Source organism: Coffea arabica, chromosome 4e (genome assembly GCF_036785885.1).
Source record: "Coffea arabica cultivar ET-39 chromosome 4e, Coffea Arabica ET-39 HiFi, whole genome shotgun sequence".
NCBI classification, from domain to species: domain Eukaryota; kingdom Viridiplantae; phylum Streptophyta; class Magnoliopsida; order Gentianales; family Rubiaceae; genus Coffea; species Coffea arabica.
Genome location: NC_092317.1, coordinates 8,038,607 through 8,066,116, shown reverse-complemented (window position 1 = coordinate 8,066,116; position 27,510 = coordinate 8,038,607). Strand labels below are relative to the sequence as shown.

Here is a 27,510-nt window from a genome sequence, read left to right as displayed (position 1 = left end):
TGATTTGTTTTTCTTGTACTTTTTAAAAGGTACACATTGTTGTTGATGGGACTGATAATCATCCTGAATAATTAATGAAGAAGAGCTTAGCACTTTTTGTCTATTTTGAAAGCCAAAAAAGATTATATATAGCCAAATCATTAAGGCTGTCAACCGTTTAAAACATGAATCGTGAAGGTGGTGAATGGTCCTCCGCTGTATCCAGACGATTGACCTTAATTCCAATCAATTAATAGTGAATACAAGCAATAAATATGCGTGCATTAGAAGCAATACAATGCCTTCAGGGTGATTCATTTTGGCCCCAAAATCGACTAAATTTCCTTGTTTTAATGTTGTTGACCATTTTTAATTAACGAAAGATAACAAAGCTAATTTTTTACCTGGTTCAGGTTTTATTGCACTCTTAGTCTTCAGTACCCATGTCCACGATGTTGAATCATCAGCATTGGTGCCTTTGACCTTTGACAAGGGCTTTTGCTTTGCATATGTTAACAACTTGATTCGTCCGCCTAAGGTCTCATAATTTTGTCTGATAATTCGTCAATTTACATCATTCTTGTGGAGAAAGCAAATTACAGTAGCTTAAACTAAAGTTTCCAGTTGATCCTGGAATTTGAATTCGTCATCGTTCTTCATGTACTCTCTGGGATTATATTACTACAATTAATGCAATTTTTGGAAAAAAGAAGTACTAATATGGATTGATCAAAAGTATTTGGTACAGCCCCATAAAAATTCTTTTACACACTTCAACACTTATTAGAGCACATCATAATACAGGTAAACCAGCTGGAAGCATTAATTGTCACCAAAACTCTGAGAATTAGTTGAAACGCATGCATTAAAAAGAAAATGTTAACTGGAAATATGATTATAAAGCCACGGTTATTTATTTTCAGCTGCAGGTTAGTTACTGGCACTAAATAGTTGCATTAACTGAGAGTTGTAAAAGAGGAACGCATTAAAAGTTGTAAAAGAGGCATTAGCTCTTCCATCCAAAATGAACAAGAAATAGAGTGATATGAGTCTGCTTAACACTAGGATGTAATGTTTGTGTTCTGTCTATAACATCATTTTCTTTATTGAATTTGTGTTAGATAGTTAGTTGGACTGCATGTTTTCTAGATTCAAAAAAAAAAAAAAAAAACTTTTTCCAAATGTAAGATTTTCTCACAAAGGTTATGGGTATTCACAATATTGTTCTTCTTTTGCTACTTATTTATTTTACGTTATAATTACATCTGATCAATAGACTATAATAATTTCTTGGTTCTGTTCGTAACAATCTTCATTCAATTTGTGAGGTAATTAGTTTGCATTTATTCTTATAATAAACAAGATTTCTTCAAAATTGCTGGTTTTTGTACTATATATCTTCGCTGCTTTGCTACTTTTTTTTAAACAAAAAATTTATTAAATGGAAAAGAGATGTTTTATGTTGTTCACATAAAGCTTTCTTGACAACAAATTCAAAGCACTAAAAGCATAAAAATGTTTCAATATTATAAGGGTTAATTCCACTTTGTCCCCCCAAACTTTGGACAATAACCCACTTTAGTCCCTAAACTTCAAAATTGGACACTTAAGTCCCTAAACTTATATATTGGGACACTTAAATCCCTAAACTTATAAAATGGGACACTTAAATCTCTAAACTTATAAAATGAGACATTTCGATCACCAACGGCATTCAGGATTCTGTCAACAATTTTCCTTAATTGGGAGGTATTTACAAGTTTAAGGACTTAAATGTCCCATTTTGAAGTTGAGGGACTGAAGTGGGTTATCAGCCAAAGTTTGGGGGGACAAAGTAGAATTAACCCATAATATAATCCAATAAACCTTGAATTGCTGATATATATATATATATATTAAAGCTGGGATGTTACATATAGGCCCTCATTCAGACACATTAACATGGATAAATTAGTGAGGAGAAGAAGGGCTGTCCGGTACATAGCAATAGCAGAGGCATTTTCCAAAGCGTAACCTGAAACAATTGGCTGTGGAGTTTGGATACAGTCTGCTGCAATCTCTAATACACAATATTCTATTTGATCTCTTTCCCAGAATCACTCTTCTAGTTTTCGAATCCCCAAAACCTCCTGCATTTGGCACTTCGGCTGCAAAAAGTGTGAGAAAGATTTTAGGTTAGTATTAATTCTAAGTCTACAAAATTAACTAAATGTATAATAAAATAACCCTGTTTTCTTTTTCTTTTTTTTTTTTACATGATGAAATTGGTTTCATTTTTTCAATAAGAAAATGTCAATTTTATGTAACTTAAACTGGTGTGTGTGTGTGTGTGTATACATATATTTGTCAAAAAGGTAATACGTAACAAGTCTAAGATGGCTAAATATATGCTAATTCACAGAATAACTATTCGTTCTTTTTCACTATGGTGCATATTTTTCTTATCATAACAAGGATTGAGAGGGTAGAGTGAAAAGAAAAAGTACCCAAATTGATGACAAAGAGAAGGGAGAGAATGCAACAGAAGATGAGAATTTTTGACATTTTGGAGGAAAGATGGGTGCAAATACGAGTGTTGGCTGCTCAAACTTGTTCTTGTGTATCCTTTATATAGGCCAAGTAGTGGTGTGTTTCATTCAATGATCATTTCCACAAAACACAAAATGGAAATGAGATCTTTAGGCGTCTCTTAGAATTCATTAATTGGACACTTATTGCATTAATCTATTCTCTGTTAAAATTTGGGATAACTCATAAAGTTTGTTAGGCTTTTCACAATATGCATTAATTATGGGTCAACCAAATGTACTGGGATTAATCGTCTTCCCTTTTCTATTATTTAGTTTATGTTAGGGGTGTAATTGTAAATGAACCGAGAACTTGCAAGCTTCTTCGTTAAAGGTCATCTTGACCCCGGTGACGATTGAATTTAAACTTTAAAGCTTGAGCTCAAACAATTAATGCTATGTGAAACTTGAAAGTTATTAGAGTTTAATCACAAAGTTTATGAGTTATTAGGATTGGCATCAGTTGAAAGATTCCTGATTAGGTCAGACCCAATCCACCAAGCCAACAAGACATGAGGAGTTGGGCCGGATTGAAACAAAGATTTTGTTAAAGATAGGTACTAATCTATGTCAAAAAAAAGTAATGTTATTTGTCCTTCTATTATTCCATTTTTATTTTGAGGAGGCAATATTACCTCCTCTCTAATTTTATTTCGTTGTCTATGAGTTAACTTTACTAGATTTTCTCTTACATTCTAAAACAAATTAATTATTCCATTACACATTAAAATGACTAATTTAAAATTGTCACTTATATGTATTATGTATTTTTCTACAAAATTTCACGAAATTATAAGATGCCAAAGATCAATCTAACAATGTAATATGAATAGATTCTAAACTTCAAGCCCAAAATAAATAAATAAATAAATAAAATCCCAAGCATCAAAGATAGGGGTGGCAGGTCGGGCCGTGGGTTTGCAGGTCGGATTGAGACTGAGGTATTCTAACCAACACGTCCACCCAAATCCGACCCAAAAATTTAAATGGGTCAATTTTTTTGACCACATGACTCGTTAATTTGTGGGTTATCCGAACTTGACTTGAATAACCTATTTGTTTAATACTTTTTTTAACCTTCTCAGCTTGGTAGTATGGTGGATTTTTTTTTATAATGGAGTTTCCATAAGAATATATAAAATTACAACCCAATCTCGTTGTAATTTTTTATTTTTCTTTTTGTACAAAAAAATTATGAACAAAAACAAAATTACGACACTTTCACAAATAAAATACCTTATTTTCACATAATATTCATGATTCCATTCTTATAATACTAATTTATAGCCTTAGTTAGTTTTTTTATTTACTTTATGCCTCTAATTTATTAATTAGATTATAAAATTATATATTAAACAGGTCAAATAGGTCAACCAGTGAGTTGACCTGAATTGGACCTATTTTCTTAGTGGGACATTCGGATTTGATCTGAATTTGACCCGAACTCGTGATGAGTAAACCCATACTCGCTAATTCATATTAGATTCGAATCGTATTTTGGAGTCGTGTCAAGAATTGTCACCCCTAATCAAAGATGAGCAAAACCTGAATGTAACTATAATGTCTCATAAATTAGGACATTAATACTTCGAAAAACCTACTAAGAATAGCTCATATAACCACCATAGAAGGAATGAACCTTTCTACTATATTCCAACAAAAGCATAATAGCATCTAGTCACCAGATGATGCAATGAAACCTCAATTGTGCTCATCAAAAATCTGTAAAATTGAAATTAAAATAAAAATATGAAATAAAATTAAACAAATAATTATGCAGATGTAGAAAAAAAGAAGCAAAAGTTAATTTTTTTTTTTACCTTTTGGACACGTACAACAATTGTACCCAACTTCCTTACATGTGAACACAAGATATGGTAGGAAAAGAAATTAAAATAGTAGTAATATAGTCTCATCAAGATGAAAATGGGGTAGTGGAAGTGCAGATAACATGATGGGGTGTAAATAACATTATCCAAAAAAAAAAAGCAATAGAAAAAATTTACTGGAGGTATAATTAGCTCAACTATCTGTAATGTTTTGTATCGTGTCTAACGAAATTTATACTAAGATATATTATTCTCATTAGTCATATCAATGGGTAGAATCTGGATTGTATCCCTTTGATCTAGATCCAAATCCATTAAATTTAGTTAAATTTAGATCCAGACCCAGATCCTTATGGGTCTGAAAAAATAAGTCCATTAAACTCATTAGGCATATTAATGGGTAGGGCTCAGATTACATCCCTTTGATCTAGATTCAGACCCATTAAATTTAGTTAAACTCAGATCTAGATCCAAACCCTTATGGGTCTGAAAAAATAAGTCCAAATCTAGACTCTTATGGATCTGGATACCCAATGGGTATTCGCTGTATTTTTCTAAATATACTAAAGTAAAAATATATAGATTTTAAAAAATATAAACACCATCCAATTTTTATTTTTAAATAATAAAATAAATATTCAAGAAGTTGGATGCAATATTATGTACTCAAAAAATAATTATTATTAACTACTTCGATTTATTTTTTAAATTTCAACTATATCTAAGTCCAATCTTTCATTTATTTGCCTTTACTTTGTCTCCTTTTTATAAAAAAGTTTGTACTAATTACAATGATAACTAGGATTTGTTTGAAAAAAGAAAACAATCATGAAATCTTATTGTATTCGATCCAATGGCTATAAAATATTAGAATATTTTATAAATTTACTACTATATATTCATAATTTAATTATATATACATGGGTTTAGATTGGGCCTGGTATGTATTTGGATTTGGATATGAATCACACAAAATCAGACTTTATCCAAATCCATAACTTTTTTATGGTCTGGGTCTTGATAGGATCTGTATTTAAGAAATTAAATTCAAACTCTATCCAAGTACATTAGATCTGGGTTGCATCTGGAAAAGCTCCTATCAATTGACATACCTAATTCTCATGTATAAGCCTTCTAGTTTGATTCTTGATTAACCTAAATCTAAAGGCTTTGTAGCTCATCAAATTGAAATGCAAGGATGTTGCAACTTTACAAAGATTATGAGACATACTGTATCTTTTTTTTTTCTACCATTTTTGTCAGAAATACACAAACGGTTACCTAAGGTAACTCCACAAGAATACCTAAAAGACAATTGCTGACTTCTAAGTTCTGAGTATACTTGAGGACCTTAAGTACCACTCACACACACCTAACACGAACGATGTGGGAACCGGGGAAAGGGCAAACCTATATGGAGATTTTCTATGGGACATCAGCCCAGAAAATTAATTTGGAAAATTCTAAGTTGTATGCCTCACCCTAATATTAGTAGATCCACTGCCAGAAAGTTTAGTCGATGTACTCAATTTCCCTGGATGAATAAAATATTGGGTGTTATTTGGGAGTTCCAATCATTCAAGGCAGAATCACTAAGTCGACTTATACATGTATTATGTACTTCTGTTGACAAAGTGAGGAGCAAATTATCTAATTAAAAAGAGAAAAATCTTTTCTGGTTTTCTTTGTGAAAACCAAAATCCCAAAAGTTTGAGTGAGATTATGAATTTGGCGATATTTGTCAAACTTTATATGACTAAATAAAGCTTTTTAGACAATTATCACAACTCATAATCCAGTTAAAAATTTCAGACAAGAAGAGAGATACTGTATGTCTATTTTCCTGAGAACATATCTTCCTCGAAATCACTTCAAAATAGCCCTAGTTTGGACACATGCACGCAGATAAGGTTTAATCAACACTTGAGTAATCAATTTTCACGGCATTCAACCCTTCATGTTTCATTTTGTCACATTCCAATACTCCATACTTATTGAGAAAGCCTAAAATAAGACATTATTCCTACACCTACACGGCAGAATAACTCAGAAAAGGCAATGAGAAGCACTAATTGATGTTCCGCAATCTGGAGGGAGTGAGAAGTTCGTATGGACTAAAAGGACTGCGGGAGCCATATGCAAATCCACCACCGGCTGATGAATCAGAATCATCAACCATGGCCTCTTTCCCGCTATCCATCTCAGCCAAAACTTTGTAAAAAAGATCAATATCACATGGAAGCAAAAGAGGGCCTTCATTGCTATATGCATATTCCAATTCAGCATCTTCAACAGTGGATACCAAATCTTTGTTTCGCAGCGCCAACATATACCATTTGAATATACACTGAAAAACAACCTTTAGGGGCAATCTTATACCTTGTTTTGTACTCATCATGATATTGCTGGGATTTTTCAGCTGATCCAGCACAATGCCATGATTTACTCTTCGACAAAAAAATGATAGTAGCACCCTCCATTCTTGAAGATTTTGGAGGAATGCTTTGAAATGACAAAGAAACCACTAATTTCTTGATCGTTCAATAGTTCTTCCATTGGCTCTTTCCACTATCCATAAGCCAAGGCAAAAAATTGTTAAGTTGTCAGACCATACAAAATTACAAAAACTACCAATCATGAAAATCACAAAATACTAGTACTACTATATACTTGCAATACTCGAGCACTTTGGCTTCGCTTTGACAAATTCTAGTTAGTAATTTTTCTATCTCTGCTGTCATATATATAGCCCTTGGGAGAAAGTCCCATAAGGGATGAAATCGATGAAAGTGCGCTGCTAATTTGATCTATCCGGCAGTCGGAGAGGCCGCAAACGCTGTATAGTTCCCCACAGAAGGTAAATACTAATGACCCAAATTATCTAACGTCCTATGTGAACTCACGGACTGGACAGCCTTGAGATGTGGTGAACAGATTCCTAATTGAATGTGAATAAAAAACTTCAGCCCTTATTCTTGATTGATTTTTTTGGTTTTTTTTTTTTGTGTAAAGAGAAATCCATCAAGAAATTAGTTGTTTGATACAATAATGCCTCGAACAACCAATTGACTTGGGAAAAGACAAAGTCTAATGCATGATTTGTTTTTCTTGTGTTTTTATAAGGCACGCAATTGTTGTTGATGGGACGGCTGATCTTATTAAACAACTGAGATTATTGAACCATAGAGTTTAATTGTCTTAACAATTTTGAAACCCAAAGAAAATATTAGAACTCAGTAATTTAAGCCTCAACAACTCAAAAATGAATCTTTTTTTTTTTTTTTGTCAATCAACAGCAATTCAAAAATGAATCATGAATGCCGTGAATTTTCCTCCAATATCTCGTGTCTTTCAAGAATCTAAACGATTAGCATTTTTTTTTCTTTCTTTCTTTTTTAGTTTAAGAGGAGATTCCAAACCTTTTCTAAAAAATGAGTTTAAAAGTTAAATCAAGAATTTTATGATCACGTACTAGTATTCCTACCAACTAAGCTAGACATTGGGTACAAGAATGAGCCTTTTATTCACACCTTCAGGCATGATATATTTGACCCCGAATTTGTTTAAATTTCTGTATCTTTATTTTATTGACTATTCAATGTTTAATTGACAAGATGCAAAATTGGTTTTGTAGTGCCTGTGTACTCTTTAAGTCGGATTACATTTCCATGTACCTAAGATTCATATATAACGTCCAAGTCGGCGGCCTTGCCAACTATTAATTTCTATGCATATGTGCTCTGGTTTTAATCCCATAAAGAAAGTTTTACTTGCTCCAAATTACAGGCCTTTGGCCGTCTTTCTTATTTCCTTTTCACACCCACTTTGTCTTTTCCTTTCAACTTATTTGTGCCTTGAATTATCTTCTGTCTTGTTTAAAATTATGTGGGTTTAAAAAATTTCAAGAAATTTGGAAATTAATGATCTCATATTTGATCTAATGAACTCTTTTCCATCATTCTTTTTGATCACGTAACAAATTTTGAATAGCTAATACTCAAATTTCCATTAGATCTTAGAACTTCAAAATTTGTCATTGTTCTTCATGCCTTTAGGATTAATGATGGTCCAGTTAGATGATTAATCTTTGACTTTTGGAACGAAGAATATAGATTATTACTCGTAAAGTTTGTTGGAATATAGATTATGCATAGAAAGCCTTCATAGCATATAATACTTTCTGTATAAAAACCGAGAAGTCACATATATATTATATAGGCCTTCTCACTTACGGAAATTATCATTGATAATAATAATTAGAGAGAAGGGAGTCAAGGGACATAGCACAGGCAGGCGCATCTATGGCCATGTAAAAAGGGACAACTCGCTGTGGAGTTTGGCCACCTCGCGTGGCAATCTCTAACACATTGCGCTACGCTTGATCTGAGTCCAAGGTGCTTTAGCGTAACTTTGGAATCCTCGAACCCTCCTGCATTTGGGGCTTCTTCAGCGTAACTTTGGAATCCTCGAACCCTCCTGCATTTGGGGCTTCTTCAGCTGTACATGTGAGAAAAATTCTAGGTTAGTATTAATTCTAAGTTCACAAAAACTCATAATCCAATAACCCTTTTTGCTTTTCTTTTTAATCATATGCATTGATTTCGTTTTTTCGATGCGAAAATTTCAGTTTTATATATGTAACTTAAAACTGGTCTAGTTTTCTGTCAGAGAGGCAATGTGTAGCAAGTCTAATTAAGATGGCCATATATGCCAATCCAGCGTACATTTATCTGTTCTTTTTCATAACAACAAGGATTGAGAGAAGAGAGTGAAAAGGAAAAAGTACCAAGATTCATGACAAAGAGGAGCGAAAGAATGCAGCAGAGGAGAAGAACTTTTGACATGTTGCAAGACTGATGGGTGCAAATGCAAGTGTTGGGTACTTGAAACTGTGTCTTGTGGATCCTTTATACAGGCCATAGAGTGGTGTGTTCTTTTTAATGATGTCTTCTTAAAGATGAAATGGAAATGAGATATTAACAAAATAAATCAATTCAACCCCCAACTACATTCATCCATCCTATCCTAGGATAGAAGTTTGAGATAACTCGTAAAGTTTGTTGGGATTACTTTATATGCATTAATTACTGCCTCCGTCCTGTAAAGATAGACCTCTTTCTTTTTTCACATAAATTAAGAAATTTAGCTAATGTAGTTATAATAATTATTTTTTATTCGTACTTTCCTCAAATACCCCTTGTTAATATTAGATCATTCATTCAAAGTAAGAGGTACATATTACTAAATTATTCTTGGAACTTAAGGTACTTTAGTTTTTCAATACAAGAGTCAATCAAATGAATGTTACATGTTTGACTAAAATAAATAACAAAAATAAAATTGCCAAACAATCAAACTTTTCAATTTGAACCCAGTAGAAGGCAACTAATATGTATTCAAAAATTTGTATGGGTATATTAGTAAAATAACAAATTAACTATTCTTTAAAGAAGGAAATAAGTCTATAATTTGGGACATACACAAAAGCAAAGTGAGTTTATCTTTATGGGATAGAGGGAGTATATGTTGACCAACTTTATTCATCCTAATTTTGTTGTTATATTTAGTGAGTTTTCAATTTACCTACATCAAAAATTGCTACAAGTTAAACCATCAATTCGAGCATATCACCGTGCTACAGGTGTAAATGAATTGATACTTGCAAGCTTCATGGTCAAATATCTGCTTGAGTTTGAAGCTTGAGCTCAAGCAATGACATGTAAAACAAATATTCGAATCCAGGACTTCTAATTTTTGAAATTTCAATTTAATCATTAGACTAAATCCTCCTCGACAAATTTAGTTAAATTTAATCATACATTATACAAAAACAACTACTCGTGCTCGACTATTATGGTAGGCCGCTTAATAAAAAAAGTGATATTTCTAAAAGGCATCTCTTTAAATTCCATCTAAGTTATTGCACCCCTGAATTCTGACACTTTTTCTAATTAATTATATTTTTTCAAAAGACTAACATCTTTTCCTAATTAATTTTACTTTTTAGAAAAAACTAACATCTGAAAATCCTTTAAAAATACTTGATATTTCATTTGCTATGAGAACTAAAGCAATTATTGTGCACATATACATCTCTCTCTTTTAGCATCGTTTTTCTTCTTCGAAGATTGACATTGCATAATGCAATGCTTGAACTCTACTCAGCATAACTAGCCTAGTGGATCTTGACTCAAGTAAGTTCGACAATACAGGAAGCCCAAATTCAAGCTTTATTAGAATGTAATGATAACTTTTTTAAGTAATAATATTTATAGATATTTTACATCAATAAATACAAAAATTTATATGCACACGTTTGTGTGAATTTTTGTGTAAATTTTGATTATAGGGATAATTTAAGAAACCTCTCTTGAGCTTTCTAACATTTTCATTGAGTTTCTTCAAGGTTTCAAAGATTATACCTACTTTTCCTGATTTGATAGTTTTAATAACTGAACCTCAAAATCTCCTCAACTTGGTCAAAAAAATTTAAATGAATACCCTAAAATAGATTCATATATTAAAATTTTAATAAAAAGAGAAAGATATTCATATAATAAAAGCTTAATTTTCTTTTCTAAACAATTGTAAAATAATTTTGCACAATTATAAGGAACATGTGTCAAATTTTTCATACTTATATCATTTGATAATAAACTATGATGCTAATCCTATTACTAAGATAGGAAACATTTTGAAGTTGCTTTATTGAGAATATAGATTTCTACTACGATAAGAAAGTGTTACGATAAAATTTTTAGAGTTTATGGATCTTTGTAGTGGTAGAATTACCATAGTTTGACAGTGATTTTGAACTATTGCAATTTGAGTTATTATTTTTTTATCAAAACAAAAATAGGAAAAAAAAAGGATCACATCCAATGTTAACTTGTCAAAAAAGATGACTAGTTCGACATTTGGTCATGATGAAGGCTTAGGACAGTGTTGATAGTCTCATAGTTGTACTTGCAAAATATAAAAGGAAAGAATAAGAATAGAAAAAGAAAAGGAAAGAATAATAGACATCAAAGAAAGAGTTTCATTACAGTGTTATTTTAAAGGCGAATATTATTATTTTTAATAGACATTAGAAGTGGGTGAAATTTCTAAACTCTCAACGGTGGCTAGTGAAATTGTTAAAAACCTCGTGAGGTGAGGTTTGTGAGATGATTCTTTGATTATACTCAATAATCGGTTGTTTCCCTTCCGCCCCTTTAGTCTTCTTAACTGAATTTATGGTTTAGTTATTTGCAATATTTATATAGGTAAAAAAATGGAAAATAAATAAACCAAAATCAGGATGGATAATCCTAGACTTTTAGAACGTTGTAATTAATGCATAGAGAAGCCTAAAGAAAAGAGGGAGAGATCTTAATGCATTCATAAAAAGCCTAACAACCTTAATGATATCTTTAAACTTTTATTCAAGGATAGAAGAGTTAGGTGGGGGTTGATTGTTGAATTAATGTATTCATTCTCACAGACTTTTGAGATCTTACTCCCTTTCTTTTTTATTTTTTTTTCTGTCGAGAGATAGAAACACACACACCCAATTAGATTAGAAATACTCAGGAGATTAACGGTCAGAGGACCCAATTAAAAGTAATCTAAGGGGGACCACAAGAAACCCACATCCAACCAATTGGGAATTGAACGAGAGCCCTATGGACCTTAAACCCAGATTGAAGAACCCACATCCAACCGATGTGGGAAGGAAGCCCCATCCACCCCCGCCCCCACACCCTCACCTTACTCCCTTTCTTTCTTTCTTTCTTTTTCTTTCTTGCTCTTTTGGAAAAGATCATTAAATAACAAACCTTGCTCTATGGCCTGTATAAGGGTCTCACAATAACAAGTTTGACTTAACACTCGATGTTACCCGAAACAAGGAAAATGCCACTGACATTGGGTCCGTTTGTTTCGGGTGAAAATGTTTTCCAGGAAAATATTTTCCTAATTTCCCGTGTTTGGTTGCACAAAAGTTACTGAAAACATTTTCCTATATAAAATATTTTCACTCATCTTATGGAAAACAACTTCCCTTCCAAACTTACTGAAGTTGTTTTCCGAAATGCATGCATCCCGCCTGTAGTATGTTCCAAACTTACTGAAAACATCTTGTAGTATGTTCTTTTTTTTTTTTTTAGTGTAAACAGGAGGACTCGAACTCAAGACCTCTTCCTTACACTCCCTCCCTCGTACCACCCAACCCAACCCAACCCAACCCTCCCCCTAGTATATTCAAAATAAAAAAAAAAAAAAACCTCATCCTGCTCATCCTATGCTAGTAATTAATTATGTATAATAGGGACATTCTTTTCTAGAGAAACTTTCAGCAGTGAGAGTGCAAGATATATGTCACAATAAGCATTGCATGTGATTGATATTTGACACTAAATGGCCAGCAATTTGTTTATTGCTTAAGGAGATATTTTTTATTCATATATACATTTCTCCAAGATTTTTTAAAGTTAAACAATGAGATAAATTTTCTTATTTTGCATGGGAAGAAGTATGTAGTTATAATGTGTAGAAAGTGAAAATAGAGATAAAAGTGAAAATATTTCAAAAGTTAAACAAACACCAGAAAAATGAAGTAAGAAAATATTTTCAATAAGCTAACCAAACACCTGAAAATGATGAAAGGGAAATGATTTTCATGGAAAATTACTTCCACGGAAAATATTTTTCTAAGGAAAACATTTTACTTCCAACCAAACAGACCCATTGAGACAAAACGATACTTTGATTATTGGAGGGGGCTAAGGGTATTTATCTACCATCTTCCGGATAAGTTCGAACTAAAGTAAGCTTAGAGATTTTATTTATTTTCTTGAACAACAAAATAATTATACTTCGTTAATAGATTTCAAGTCTAAGAAAATACCATCATCACTGAACTAGTCATCAATATTCTTCAAAATTTTGTTAACGTAAACATTTAATGATTTGCTCATTAATATGAAGTGTAGAGGTATCACCAAGCTGAATCGAGACGGAGTATTGTATAGCTCAAACGTGATTAGATATAATTTTAGCTTATTTGACCTTAGTCCAAGTAAGGTCAAACAACATGTTGAGCCTAGATCGAACTCTTGTAGTATAACAATTACTTTCATTTTTTAAATAAAGAATATAACGATTCACATCAAGAAATATTTAAAAAATTAAAATAAGGGCCAATTTGAGATTAGGGTAACTTATTGAAAAGTACTTTATTAGTACAGTTTTTAATAAAAGTACTTATTAACTGCTTAAATGCTTTAAATATATTGTTTGGAGATATAGTTTAATAAATAATTATTGTATTGGATAATGTGTAATTTAAAAATTTTTAAAAGTGTTTATCTTTTTATTTAGTTCATAATATAAGACAAAATGATTAAATTTGATATTTTATTTTTTAAATCACAAAAGTTATTCTAAAAGCACCAATTTGAGCTTTCGCTAAATGCTAAAAGTGTTTTTAACACCAAAACTTTACTCTTAATTTTATGGGATGATATTTACCAAACATTTTAAAAGTATTTTTAGCACCTAAATGTACTTTTTTATCACAAGCACTGCAACCTCAAACGGGGTCTAAATACCAAATGTCAAAATGGAAACAATAACTCTTTTATTTGGCAAATAAGAGATTAGTTGACAAAATTGGGAGAATTCTGAAGCAATTAATCTATTACATCCAAACATTTGATTTTGAGCCTTATGCTATCGTTTGTCAAACATCACGCTATTAGAATTTGGAACACATCTTGAAACCAAAGAAGAAAAAAAATGCAAAAATAAATTAATAGCCTTTATTACATCCAACCATTATACCCTCCCCATAGTGGGAGTGTAATAGTCATGATACATATGGCCATTATATACATAATAGACTGGTTGTGGATCCATCGACAAATTTAAAAACTTTAAATTTTATGGAATATGTATTGTGAATTATTAAAATAAATATGTGATTTCATTGTGAATCCATATTACTATACTTTATAATAAAGTGTAATCTATAGTAAAAGTGAGAGATGTAACGAAAGAAGGGATAATAAAGTAATGTTGTGACATATGTATTACACTCTACTTAATATAATTCATTGTGGATGCCCTAAGGTAAAATACAAAAGTTACAATATTGCTTCGGCCTTTAATGAACATCGCATAAGATTTTTTTTTTTTGTTTGAAAACATTGCATAAGAAGCAATCTCTAGTCCCGAAGGCCCAATTTAGTTGGCACAAAGAATGGCCTTTAATCAGGTGACCACAAAGTTTTTGGTTTAGTTCTCCAAACCTCTCATTATTTATGGTTCAATTATCAAATTCTTTTCTTTCTCGCTATAAAGTTTAGAGTCTTTTCCTAAACCAAAAACAGGGCTAATTTCTTAGATTATATGTTAAAAAAAAAACAATCCGCCAAATGTACCTCTGACAGGGGGTGTTTCTCATTTTATAGCGGCCGTGCTGACTGGACACGTCCGCATAATTAAAAATTTCACCAGCAACCTGTCTGCAAAAAATTCAGGGGAGCAGCAGGTGTCAGAGCGGACGTGCTGACTGGGCACGTCCGCGGCTGACTTCGGACAGAGCATGTGTCAGACGCGGACGTGCGCAGTCAGCACGTCCGTGTCTGACCAAATTACATCCGGCTGACACAGACACAAATATGTGTCAGTCTCAAATATGAGTTATATCTTGGCTTAACACAGCTTCACGCCAAAAAGAAAAAGCAAAAGTTTATGCAGAACCCATTCAATCCAAGAATTTATACTTTTTTAGTACAGGAGACTTTGATCCACATTTAAAAAAAAAAAAAAACTTGTTTCCTGTATCTGGGGAGAAAGCAACCTGGTGTAGTTTTAAAAGAAAAAATTAAATTGAAGAATCACTAGCCAAAAATTTTGGGGGGAGGGGGGACGAAGAATTTTATTAGAGGAATTTAACTTTATTAAGAGCAAGACTCTTTAAAGAAATTGTCATGTAACGCTTATAATACAGGGCTTCTTGTGGGCAGAAGCTAATTTTTGCTTAGCTTTAGAATCAATGAAGAACTACATGCAAAATAAACAAATAAGAAAAGAACTCATTTATACAAAAGAAGAAATAATCCCAAAGACCAAGGGTCCATTTGGATTCCTTTTTTTGGGTCTGTTGTTGAAAAACTGTTTTTCACATTCCAAATGCTACAGTAAATGTGTATTTCAAAAACAACTCCAAAAACACCATATTCAAACAATATATGAAAAATAACTCCAAATATATATTTAATATGTTTATTTCAATTTGTATATTTCAAATATGTATAGGATATATATATTATATTAATTTAAATATATTTATTTATACATATTATAAATATTTTATTTTAAATAAAATACATTTTTATATATTTATATAAATATCATATATTATATAAATCATATATAATATAAATATGTAATTATACATTTATATAAATATTATATATTATATATTTAATATATACATAATATATATTATATATATATTATACATTTATATAAATGTACATTTATACATAATATATATTTATGTATATTTATAATATACATTTATATTATGTATTATATATAATATAATACATTTATATATTTATATTAATATACATAATATTAATTATACATTTATACATAATATTAATACATTTATACATTTATATTTATTATATTAATACATTTATACAAAATATTAATATATATTTATAATATATTAATTTATACATTTCTATAATATTCATTTATAATTTATACACATTTATAATAATATACATTTATACATTTATAAATATATTTATATTATGTATTATATATAATATAATACATTTATATATTTATTTATAAATATTTATAAATTTATTATAAATGCATAAATGTATATAAATATAAAAATATAAAAATTATAAATTATAATATACATTTATATAATATACATTTTCAATTTATACATTTATAAATATATTTATATTATGTATTATATATAATATAATACATTTATATATTTTTATATAAATATATAAATTTATTTATTTATAAATGTATTACAAATGGATAATGTATGTAAATATAAAATATAAAAATTATAATATACATTTATATAATATTCATTTATAATTTATACATTTATAATAATATACATTTATAAATTTATAAATATATTTATATTATGTATTATATATAATATCATACATTTATAATAAATTTATATATTTATATATAAATATATAAATATATTTATTTATAAATGCATTATAAATGCATAAATGTATATACATATAAAAATATAAAATTTATAATTTATAATTTATAATTTATAATTTGTATAATATTCATTTATACATTTATACATTTATAATAATATACATTTATACATTTATAAATATATTTATATTATGTATTATATATAGTATAATACATTTATATATTTTTATATAAATATATTTATTTATAAATATTTATAAATGTATTATAAATGTATAAATGTATATTGTTATAAAAATATAAAAATTATAAATTATAAAAATAATCAAAAATATGTTATTCTAAAAGTAATCCATAAAACATCTACAGTAAAAGTTTTTCATATAGTTTTTTAAAAACAACCCCAAAAACAACTAATCCAAATGGACTTGTATTTGAAAAACGAAATGCTACAGTGTTGTTTTTTAAAAATAATCTCAAAAACAGCTAATTCAAACGAACCCCAAACTTTTTCAGTTCAAGAGAACTTTGCTGCTAATGTTTATCCTTCCTAATGGTGCTCCACTTAGTTTGGCAAAAAGCAGATTGGTGTAGGATTAAAATCAGTCAAATCAGACCCTGCCTTTTTTTACTCACTGTTAAAATGTTTGGCTTATTTAGGCACAAATTAAGTTCGTTATGGGAGTACAATAAATTAAGGATTTCACAGCAGAAACATCAGAAGCAAAGACCGGATGTAATTTGGTCAGCCACGGACGTGCGCAGTCAGCACGTCCGCGTCTGACACATGCTCTGTCCGAAGTCAGCCGCGGACGTGCCCAGTCAGCACGTCCGCTCTGACACCTGCTGCTCCCCTGAATTTTTTGCAGAATTTTTTGCAGACAGGTTGCTGGTGGAATTTTTAATTATGCGGATGTGCCCAGTCAGCACGGCCGCTATAGAATGAGAAACACCCCCCGTTAGAGGTACATTTGGCGGATTATTTTTTTTTTAACATATAATCTAAGAAATTAGCCCAAAAACAGAACCAAAAAATTTTCAATCTCCTTGTAAATTTTATATTATGTTTATGTGTGTGTGTCTCCTTGTATATATGTATATATATAAGTTTGTATATGTATGTATATTTTATATTATATTTTGAATCTCCTTGTGTATGTGCACACACATATATACATACATGTGTATGTACATACGTACATATATATATTTGAATTAATTTTTTATATACTAACAGCTTGTATCCTTTCATCATTAGATGAATGATACATAATTCGAATTTGAATTTGAAATTCAAATTTTGTATATGTATCATGTATCTAATCGTGATAGTATATACACTGTCAGTGTATATAAGATTTACTCATATATGTATGTATGTATGTTTAGATTGTTTTTTGACGAGGGAAAGGAAAGGTTAGGGAGGGATAGAGGGTGATACAATCTAATTATTTTTTGTCAACCTGCTTTGTGTCCAAAAGTAAAAGGAAATGGAAAGAAAGGAAAACAAGATTAACAAAAATTTTAAGATTTCCTAAAAAAAACTTACATGTTTACAAATTACACATTCAAACTAGAGTTTTTTGCCAAAATAAGGCAGTTTTAAAAAAATATTATTCCCATAATGATGTTATTGTTGCCACCTAATTATCCTGATTGCCATGTAGGATAACAAGAAAAGAAAGTTTTAATCTACTCTATAGTTTCTAACATGAACTAAAAATTAAAATTTTTTTTATTATAGAGGCACTAGAAGATAGCATAATTTTGATAATTTCCTTATAATTATTTAAAATAATTTCTACCATTATTGACCTTGCAATTATTGGTCTCTACATTTTTTTTAAAATGAATCAAACCTATTGCATATAATTTTTTAATAATAATTTTTAAAAAATATGAAAGTTTCAATGAAAATTTCAACGAAAATTGTAAGCAATAACAAGAAAAAGTCACAAAAACTTCAAGGCTATGATATTTGATTATGTTATCCTTCCTACTCCTTGAAAAGAACTTTTACAAAAAGTAAACAAGCTGAAATTTTCTTCTCTAGTTCCAATTGAATATTTTCCAGCATTGTTCATGATGTTTTACCTTTATATTTTTTCCCTGCCACTCTTACTTAATGATTTGCACAATTTCCTAGCTAGTCAGGAACCATAATTTCAGAATATGAAAGAAAATCAAGATGGAATTAGTTACTGAGGTTCTAAAAACAAGTTTCAAATAAGTTGGCAATCATTGAAATAGGTGACAAACCAAAAAAAAATAACAAAAAGTTATACTTTATGAGAACCAAGAAGACAAATAAGTACACGTCTCTTCTTTATCTCTAAGTAGAGTACGATGACTTGAAAAAACACTCAATCATAGTATAACTATAAAAAATTTCCAAGGAAAAACAATTTCCAAGACGGATAGGTGATCCAATTGCAAGTAGAGTTGAAATATTTGAACCAATACTCTGCACTTCAAGCTTCACCAATCAAAAGTAACCACTTTCTCGTCATTTTTCTTTACCATGGCCATTTTTTGGAGGCCATAGGAAGGTTCCATAAGCTTCACAATAGAAAAGACGAGAATAATCTTTGTTTATCTTGAGATTATTGATTTTAGAAGAATATTTTCATCTACCGAAACAATATTAAGTATGATACTGAAGTTTTAGACATTGTTAATATAAATATTGGCTTCTCAGAATTACGTTTGATAAGAGAAAGATAACGAAAGGAAAAGAAGTGTGGGTAGGTTCAGAGTGAGAGAGAATCATGGAAGATATTAGATGAAAAAAGAAATGGAGTCTACCTCTATTTCTATCCTAGCACATATGCAGCCTATATGGTAAAAAAAGAATCATAATGGTAATAAATTTTAAAATTAAATTACTTTGGGTGTATGTTTTTGAAGGGCAATTATTTTGGCAATAACCTCTTCAAACTATGGATAAAATCGTAATCAATAAGTGGCGATTTTTTTTCCTTATCTAATTCAAACAATGTTTTTAATGCTTCATTCTTTTTCTTTCGTATTTAATCCAAATAAAATGGATGGGATCCGTTTTTATTTACTTTCATTTGCTTTCTTTTGCACTAGAGCCGTCTCCTTTCATTTTCCCTTTTTCTCAATCCAAACGGTGCATAAGAAAATAACAAAAGTCACATTTTGGCTCAGGCCCTTTGGGCCTCGTTCAAACATTGCATTCAAAATTCCCTTTAGATTTTTAAAGGGAAAATCGTTCAAAACATTTCTTATATTTTGTCAAATAATTTTTTGTGGTCATTTACTTTTATAATGTTAATTTTATATCTCTTTCAAATTCATGTTAACAAAAATTTGTCTTAATCTAAGTTTTCGACCATTTTTTACTTTAAAATTATCACGTAACCCATATGTAGTAATTTTTTATGCATAAATAGTCAAATTCCACTTTTTTTTAGAGGTAAAAATGAATATGAATTAGATTAGATCCCACTTTTTAGAAGAGAAGCGATTATGATTCAAGTCAAATCCTATTTTTTTAGGGGCAAAATTGAGTATGAATTTGTTTAACTACAATTGAGATTTAATCTTTTTACGTCAAAAAAAGATCATGTGTGTGTTACGTGATTGATTCAAGATAAAAAAAAAAATCAAAAACCTAGATTGGAACTAAATCTTACCAATTTGATTTTTTATGGGACGAAAAATTACTATTTTAAAAATGAAGGACAAAAAAATTCATTTGGCTTATACGAGGTACGTTTTTAACTATTTTTAAATTATCACTTGAGAGTGCCCATACACAAAATAATAAGGTAAAAAATAAAAAAATCTCTCGTGATAAATCTAATATACATAAAAGCACTTCGTGGTTTTAAAACGTATAACACGACACCTCGTGTTTTGATTAAATTGTAAAGGTGACGGAATCCGTTAAATTTAACAGAAATGGAGGAAATGACAAAAATGCCCTGATATAATTAAGCAAAAGACAGCACAATAAAATCATTTTGTTTTTTTTTCTACAGAGAGAGAATTGAGGGTTAAGGGATAGAATACGTATATTTGTTAAAAATTAGCTATAAAATTTTTTTTTAGGTTCCATTAAGTTTAACAGATTCCGTCACCTTTATAATTTTATTCAAAATATGAGGTGTCATGTTATACGTTTTAAAACTACGGAGGCTTTTCCGTATATTAGATTTATCAAGAGGGGTTTTTTTGTTTTTTACCCAAAATAATAATAATAATAAATAAATAAAATATTAGTAGGCGAAAAAAGTTGAAGCCTTCCAAACACCACCTAACACCGATTCCACCATCCCTCCCCATCATCAGTAATTCACCAATCAGGAGTCCATTGCTTTTCTTCCTTTTCTCACTAACGATTTGTTCTTCCAGCTGAGGTAAAAGACGACGAACCTATTTCTGTTTTAACGTATTTATACCCTCCTATCGGGATCGAGGTCTGAAAAATCTCTTCTTTTGTTTATTTTTCCACCTGGTTCGTGTTTTTCTGGCATTGCTTTTGATGGAGTTGTGATTAATGTTGTATTTGTGATTCTGCCTAGGATTATTTCTGTGAGTTGAATAAAAAGAAGAAGAGAATATGTCGGCAATTTTAAGGAAAATAATCGCACCTGGAGGAATTCCCGCTTGGGTACCAAATGCTTAAAAAATCCCTTTTTTTTGGGGTAATATTATTGGCTCTTTTTTTTTCTTGTTTTTTAATTTGGGAACTTTAATTTTTGAAGGGAATTCGTGTAATTGCATCCAGGACTTATTCCTCTTCTGCTGGAGGAAAAGAGGTGATTAAGCTTTTAATGTTGATATCTGTTTCTTTTGTTTGTACAATTTTTATACTAACTTTTGGATAACAAATTGTTTCCAATATTTGACTTTCGTGTACAAAATTAATTATTGGCCTTTTATAGATGACAGTAAGGGATGCTTTAAATTCTGCACTAGATGAGGAAATGTCTGCAGATCCTTCTGTTTTGTTAATGGGTGAAGAGGTATAATAGTCCCATTTTGCCTTTATTATCTATTTTTAAAGCTATTCTAGATTGTTTAGTTTAGCTTTTTAGTGGTGAATAAGTTCATGGTTGTTAACTAGTTTTTTTTTTTTTTTTGTGAAATCAGGTTGGTGAATATCAAGGTGCATACAAGGTTAGAGAAACTCATTGACATGCGGGCTTGGTGATTACATTGGTTTCGAAATTTGGCCATGTTTTCTTTTTGATCATTTGTCTAACATTATCAATGGTTTAATGTTTCTTGGTGTCTAGGTTTCTAAGGGGCTTCTGGACAAGTATGGTCCTAAGAGAGTTATCGATACTCCTATTACTGAGGTTGATTCTTGTTCTTGAATCATTTAATGACATAAAACTTTTTTTCTGTTGACTGAGAGGGAAGAAGGTATTGTCTAATGGTGTGATATTTGTTTTAGGCTGGTTTTACAGGAATGGCTGTTGGTGCAGCCTACCATGGTTTGAGGCCTGTTGTAGAGTTCATGACTTTTAACTTTTCAATGCAGGTCAAACTTCTTTTCTTTGTACATTTTGATACTATTTCTTGTCCTTTTGAAGGCATATTTGGGCCTTGTGCTGATAACTTGGTTTGTGTCATCATTTTTTCGCGTTTTTAATAGTGTTGTAGTTTACCTTCAAGTCTTATGTGAAATAATTGCCAACTTACACACGTTTGGGCTTCCTATCTACATAATGTGTAATATCTTTTGTTTTGTGATTCATGATGTTCAAGCTTTTAGAATAGCAGCAGCTATGATGGTTAGTTGATTCATTAGTATGGTCTTTTGAAGATTATGCTGGTCTTAAGTTTTTCATTATTGATACCATTTGCTGTATAATATAATGGATCTATCATTTATGGCTGGGCGGAACTGCACTACATTTTTAGCTAGAGACTGATTCAATGCTGTGCTAAAAAGGCATTGTCTATCTTTTGGGATGTTCTCAGGATTTCCCTTTTGCTGGGGAAAACAAGTTAGTTATCCTTGACTTTAGTGATAGATTTGGATATATGCTCTAGTGTAGTTTAGAACTAGATGTCTATCTGCCATGGGGTAAATTACTTTCTTGTTCTCTTCTATTTCAACATATAAAGGAGGCTTCATTCTGGTTGATGGATCATTTTCCTTTTATGATATTGGTCCTTTAAGGATGGTAAAGGAATAAGCCCCTAGCCTTCAGCAGTGTAAATAGCCTAGCGTTTTTGTGTCTTGCGTGTGCAAAGGGTTTAAAATAATCTTATATTTCCTTTTAACAAACTCATTGGTCTTATGAATTTTTTGAAAGTGCTATTGAGGGTACGCAAGATGGAGGATTTATGAGGCATATGTAGCTTGATCTGTATAACTTATCTAATAAGAGATTTCTGCTGGGAATGTTTGCAGGCAATTGACCACATCATCAATTCTGCAGCAAAATCAAACTATATGTCTTCTGGTCAGATTTCAGTGCCTATTGTTTTCAGGGGTCCAAATGGAGCTGCTGCTGGAGTTGGTGCCCAGCATTCCCAGGTAAGTTTTCAATTGTCAAATTCTCATTCCATGGCTGTGTTGTGAGATTCAGAGTCATAGCTTTGTTGTTTAAGGTTGATAATTTTACTAATAGCAAGGGAAACGCAAATGCATCACTTGACAGGTTTCTTGTGGCTATTGAGACTGGTGGAATTTAATTTATTTTTTGTTTTTTGGTCATAATGTTGGTGAGATATTAAAGGAACAGAATAAAGATGATTAAAAAAAACTTACGAGATGTTGAATGCTAGAAGTGAGAGCAGCTAAACGTAGAAACTTTTTGATCTGAGTAGACCTTAGTGAATAAAGGGTTTTGTAAGTAAGGATGGGTCAAACTATCCTGATGCTTACTATGAAAATTGAGGAAGTAATCTAGTTAGCCTTGATGTTTTTGAATTCATGATTAATATAGCTAAATTTTAAAAGTGGATAGAGAGTAATGCTCCTTTCCAGATATATGGAGCATTTAAGCTCAAGAATTCTCCTTTTTAAAATGACATTTTTTGTCAATAATGTGAATTCCTGAAAATTGAAATAGATGGATCCTAAACCCTGTTCTAGTGAGTCCTGTTTTAGTTCCTAAGTCATTTTATAAATATCTTTCGATCTGGAATTATAGGAAGAAATCGTTCTTATGCTCCAAGGGAGAGCATAAAGATTTTAGAAAATCTAGACATTGTGCCATGAAGTTTCTGGACCTAGTGCTTGATAGATGCCTATTAACAATGTATTCCAGTCTGTTGACTGATTAGTTGAGGCGGTAAATTTACTGGGAATGTTCACATCACATGATGCAGAAACAGCACTTGTTTGTACAGCTCAAGTTTATACCTTTTTGCAGTGCTATGCAGCATGGTATGCTTCATGTCCGGGGTTGAAGGTACTTGTGCCATACAACTCAGAGGATGCTCGTGGCCTGTTAAAAGCTGCCATAAGAGACCCGGATCCTGTTGTTTTCCTTGAAAATGAATTGCTGTAAGTAATATCTGAGAGTTTTGAGTATGGTGATTTTGTTAGTGAAAATTGCTGCACTTTACATGGCAACATTCATATTGTGTGGAATCACTTGCGTGTCACAGGTATGGTGAGTCTTTCCCTATTTCGGCAGAGGCCCTTGATTCCAGCTTCTGTCTTCCAATTGGGAAAGCTAAGGTATTTCTTCTAGTAGTTTTGTGTTCCTTGTTTCCAGCAATGCAATCATTTCACTGTGCTGTCATTGGCAGATAGAGCGTGAAGGAAAGGACGTGACTATTGTTGCTTTCTCGAAAATGGTTGGCTATGCTCTTCAGGTTTGTTATTCTCTTCAATGTCAACATTTTGTCTGTCTGAGTGATTGACCTCATTCTACAAGTTAAAGCCAAGTAGTAGCTTTCGTGTAGAGATGATTCAATTTTGATGAACCTTGGGCCTTTGTCTAAAGAAACCTAATGGAGTAGTGTTGTTGACATCTGTATAAAACTCAGTTTAGGAAGTAGTCTTGATTCAGATGGGTAAATTTTTGTTATGGCATCAATTAAGTTGTATATTGAGAGTAGGTATATTTATATTCTTTTGATAAGTAAAATGACCTTATCAAGGAAGCACTCAAGAACTTTCAACTACTGCAAGTACACATATAATTACAGAAATTTGATCTATATATACTGTATACAACACATTCCTGAGGGAATTAGCATAAAAGATGCTCAACAGTAGTTCAGTGTCCATGCCCTTCTGGTATATTTTTATTTTTTTTCCCTATTGTTAGTGGTTTGAGGGTTAAAATCAACTTTTCATTAGTCAATTGTCAGTCTGCAGATAGTTGACAAGATAATTAAGATTAAGATGACCATATGTGCCACATGGTGGGCAGTTTCTCTTTAGGTTTTGTCAAGCTGTTCATTCACCATTTTTTGTGGTGATATTCTTTAGTATTAGTATTTCATGGTCTGTACCAAATTTTGATTTTTTTTTTTTTTTGGGTGTGATTATTAAACTTTCATGACAGAAAAGTTGAAGAAGAAACGAGATATCTTTTGAGGGTCTGTATGGATTAGGTGTTTTTACGGGTGTTTTGTGAAAACTTTAATGTAGCTTTGTATATTAAAAACTCACTGTAGATGTATATTGGGGGTGTTTCTAAAATTTAAAATTTTATTGGGGTATTTTCAAAATTTTCCTCCCTACCTCAAAACCACCTCCCACCCCCTCTCCATCCCCCCTCCCCTAGCCACCATCAGCAGGCTGCAGCACTACCCCACCACCACCTCCACTCCCCTCCTTTCTCCTCCCTCTTCCTCTTAGACTGGTCACGACCAAATCTGGTCATCGCAACCAAATCTGGCCACGGGCAGGGAGGGGAAGGAAGGGGAAAAGGAGGAGGAAGGAGAGAGGAGGAGGGGGGAAGAGTAGGTAGTGGTGCAGGTGGTGGAGGTGTTGCTGGTCGAGGCATTGGCATTGGTGCTAGAGAGAGGAGGGTGGGGTGGTGGTGGGGAAGGAGGGGAGAGGAGAGGAGAGGAGAGATGGTGGTGGTGGGTGGAGAAGAATAAGAGGTGGCAGTTTTTTTTTTTTTTTTTTTGTTATGAGTGTTTTTGGTAGGTGTTTATGAGATGGTATTTGAAGTGTTTTTAGATGTGTTTTGGGAAAAGCTTCCAATTTAAACAGACCCTTTGTTTTTTCAGATATTGTACGATTTGCCCATACTTTCTGTAAAATGATGAGTTTTTAATTTCAATTGTATATCCACCTACTGAAATCCTAAGGTAATGATCTGTAGGCTGCTGAGATTCTGGCAAAGGAGGGAGTCAGTGCTGAGGTACATTAAAATTGCAAGTTCTTCCATATTCTAATAAGCAGTGTGGTAACAAGACGAAAATGTACTTTGTTGTGTTAAAAGTTTTGTTCTTTCAAATTGCAGGTTATAAATTTGCGCTCAATCCGGCCACTTGATAGAGCCACAATCAATACTTCTGTTAGGAAAACGAACAGGCTTGTGACTGTTGAAGAAGGGTTTCCACAACATGGTGTTGGGGCTGAGATCTGGTTGATTTTCTTTTTTGTTATCTTTCTTTCAAACCTTTCTATTGTGCATCTACTTCTCTTTTCTTGATATGTGTTTAATTATCTCATTGTCCATTTCATCAGTGCATCTATTGTTGAGGAGAGCTTTGAGTATCTTGATGCACCTGTTGAAAGAATTACAGGGGCTGATGTTCCCATGCCTTACGCAGCCAATCTTGAGAGAATGGCTGTCCCACAGGTTTGTTCTTTCTGAACTTCTTTCTCCTTTTGCAGCTTCACATTTTTTAGCTAAAACTTCAGAGGTTACTATGGGTTATGCATGCTTTAAAGGGAAGAAACAGTTGTAGACGTCATTCACACTTCCACATACAGAATGGATTGAATATATGCTTGTGTAAAAGAATCAGACATTAAAGATGAAAGTGAGAAGTCTTAACATCAAAAAGAAAATAAAAGGATGACAAAATAATCACCTTGTTTTTTGTGTTGTGCGTTGTATATGTAATATTCAACTCCACAATGAACAGGGTGTTTCAAGTGGTACTGACTTCTGCTTGGCATACTTTTATTTTTTTTAAGCTATGTCTCTACATTGTCTTTTAGTAAGTCTACTTTCTGAAATTCGTCATTATCTATCTGCGTGCTTTTACTTGGGGGTTCCCTCCAAACAGGTTGAGGATATTGTACGTGCAGCAAAGAGGACCTGCTATAGATCAGTTCCAGTGGCTGTAAATGCCTAAGCTGCTGGATTACAAAGCTTTCTTGCGATTGTTTTTCACGGTTTTTTTTTCATCGATTGAACAATGAGTCTTTTGAACCAAATCTTGATCCAGCCGTTTGGAGTCTGGAACTCTCATCTTCCTGATGCAACTGGATTAACTAAACTAATCTGTTCATACTCGGAAACATTACAATAAATGTGCATGGCATCATAGGTCTAGTATTTTTTTGACTTTCCTGCATTCACTGCTGGAGGAGAGTATCTTGTTTTGCGAAACATTGAGGGGAGCAAGTCATTTCTCAAGTGTTCTTCTGTACATTGTATGGTGTTATTTCTATGGAAAGCCAACTCATTTACATTTTTGCAGTCGTTGCATCATTGGTTTATTTAATATATATACCTACTTCTTGATCATTGGTTATTGTCACTCTTATTGATATTGGTTAGAAAACCATGTAAATAAAGGATTGATATAGCTAACTGACATACAGATGAAATATTTACATTTCTCTTCTATACTTTAAATCCCTGTGTTGCTGCCTAAAGTACATGGTAGGTGAGATGACATATACCTTGTCATCATGCATTTTTGTGTGAGAATAGCAAGCCCTGCACGATGTTTAATTGACTGGCCATGAGGAGCAGATTCAAGTATGGCTCCAGGAGCCCAAGAAGATCATAGTC

The 27,510-nt window shown here is 31.7% G+C and overlaps 1 protein-coding gene and 2 long non-coding RNA genes across 4 annotated transcripts; 1 reads left to right on the top strand and 2 right to left on the bottom strand.

Moving 5' to 3' along the window:
• Positions 1-1,819: 1,819 nt before the first annotated feature.
• LOC113741705 (uncharacterized) lies at positions 1,820-2,568 on the bottom strand. Its single transcript, XR_003460700.2, has 2 exons — positions 2,466-2,568; positions 1,820-2,126 (listed from the first exon to the last, which is right to left on the bottom strand). It is a non-coding gene; the product is annotated as an uncharacterized lncRNA (long non-coding RNA).
• A 5,994-nt stretch (positions 2,569-8,562) lies between these two features.
• Positions 8,563-9,288, bottom strand: LOC113741774 (uncharacterized). The gene is made up of 2 exons (XR_003460727.2): positions 9,162-9,288; positions 8,563-8,872 (listed from the first exon to the last, which is right to left on the bottom strand). It is a non-coding gene; the product is annotated as an uncharacterized lncRNA (long non-coding RNA).
• Positions 9,289-20,840: 11,552 nt separating this feature from the next.
• Positions 20,841-27,192, top strand: LOC113742351 (pyruvate dehydrogenase E1 component subunit beta-1, mitochondrial). 2 transcript variants are annotated; one of them, XM_027270181.2, is made up of 15 exons: positions 20,841-20,970; positions 21,136-21,224; positions 21,319-21,372; positions 21,499-21,579; positions 21,707-21,733; positions 21,853-21,915; positions 22,014-22,100; positions 22,980-23,105; positions 23,947-24,080; positions 24,185-24,257; positions 24,329-24,394; positions 25,861-25,899; positions 26,002-26,126; positions 26,229-26,343; positions 26,777-27,192. In XM_027270181.2, the coding sequence occupies exons 2-15, from the start codon at positions 21,174-21,176 to the stop codon at positions 26,843-26,845; spliced, it is 1,110 nt and encodes a 369-aa protein (XP_027125982.2). In that variant the 5' UTR covers positions 20,841-20,970; positions 21,136-21,173; the 3' UTR covers positions 26,846-27,192. The 2 variants fall into 2 exon arrangements, with proteins under 2 accessions (XP_027125982.2, XP_027125984.2); XM_027270183.2 differs by having other exon boundaries at positions 20,892-21,030.
• Positions 27,193-27,510: the final 318 nt, after the last annotated feature.

What these genes read in the sequence shown, in the direction of transcription:
- LOC113742351 (XM_027270181.2), top strand. Translation starts at nt 21,174, where the DNA reads ATGTCGGCAATTTTAAGGAAAATAATCGCACCTGGAGGAATTCCCGCT. An exon ending in CTGGAGGAATTCCCGCTTGG is followed by an intron (nt 21,225 to 21,318) that starts GTACCAAATGCT and finishes TAATTTTTGAAG; the next exon opens with GGAATTCGTGTAATTGCATC. An exon ending in CTTCTGCTGGAGGAAAAGAG is followed by an intron (nt 21,373 to 21,498) that starts GTGATTAAGCTT and finishes GGCCTTTTATAG; the next exon opens with ATGACAGTAAGGGATGCTTT.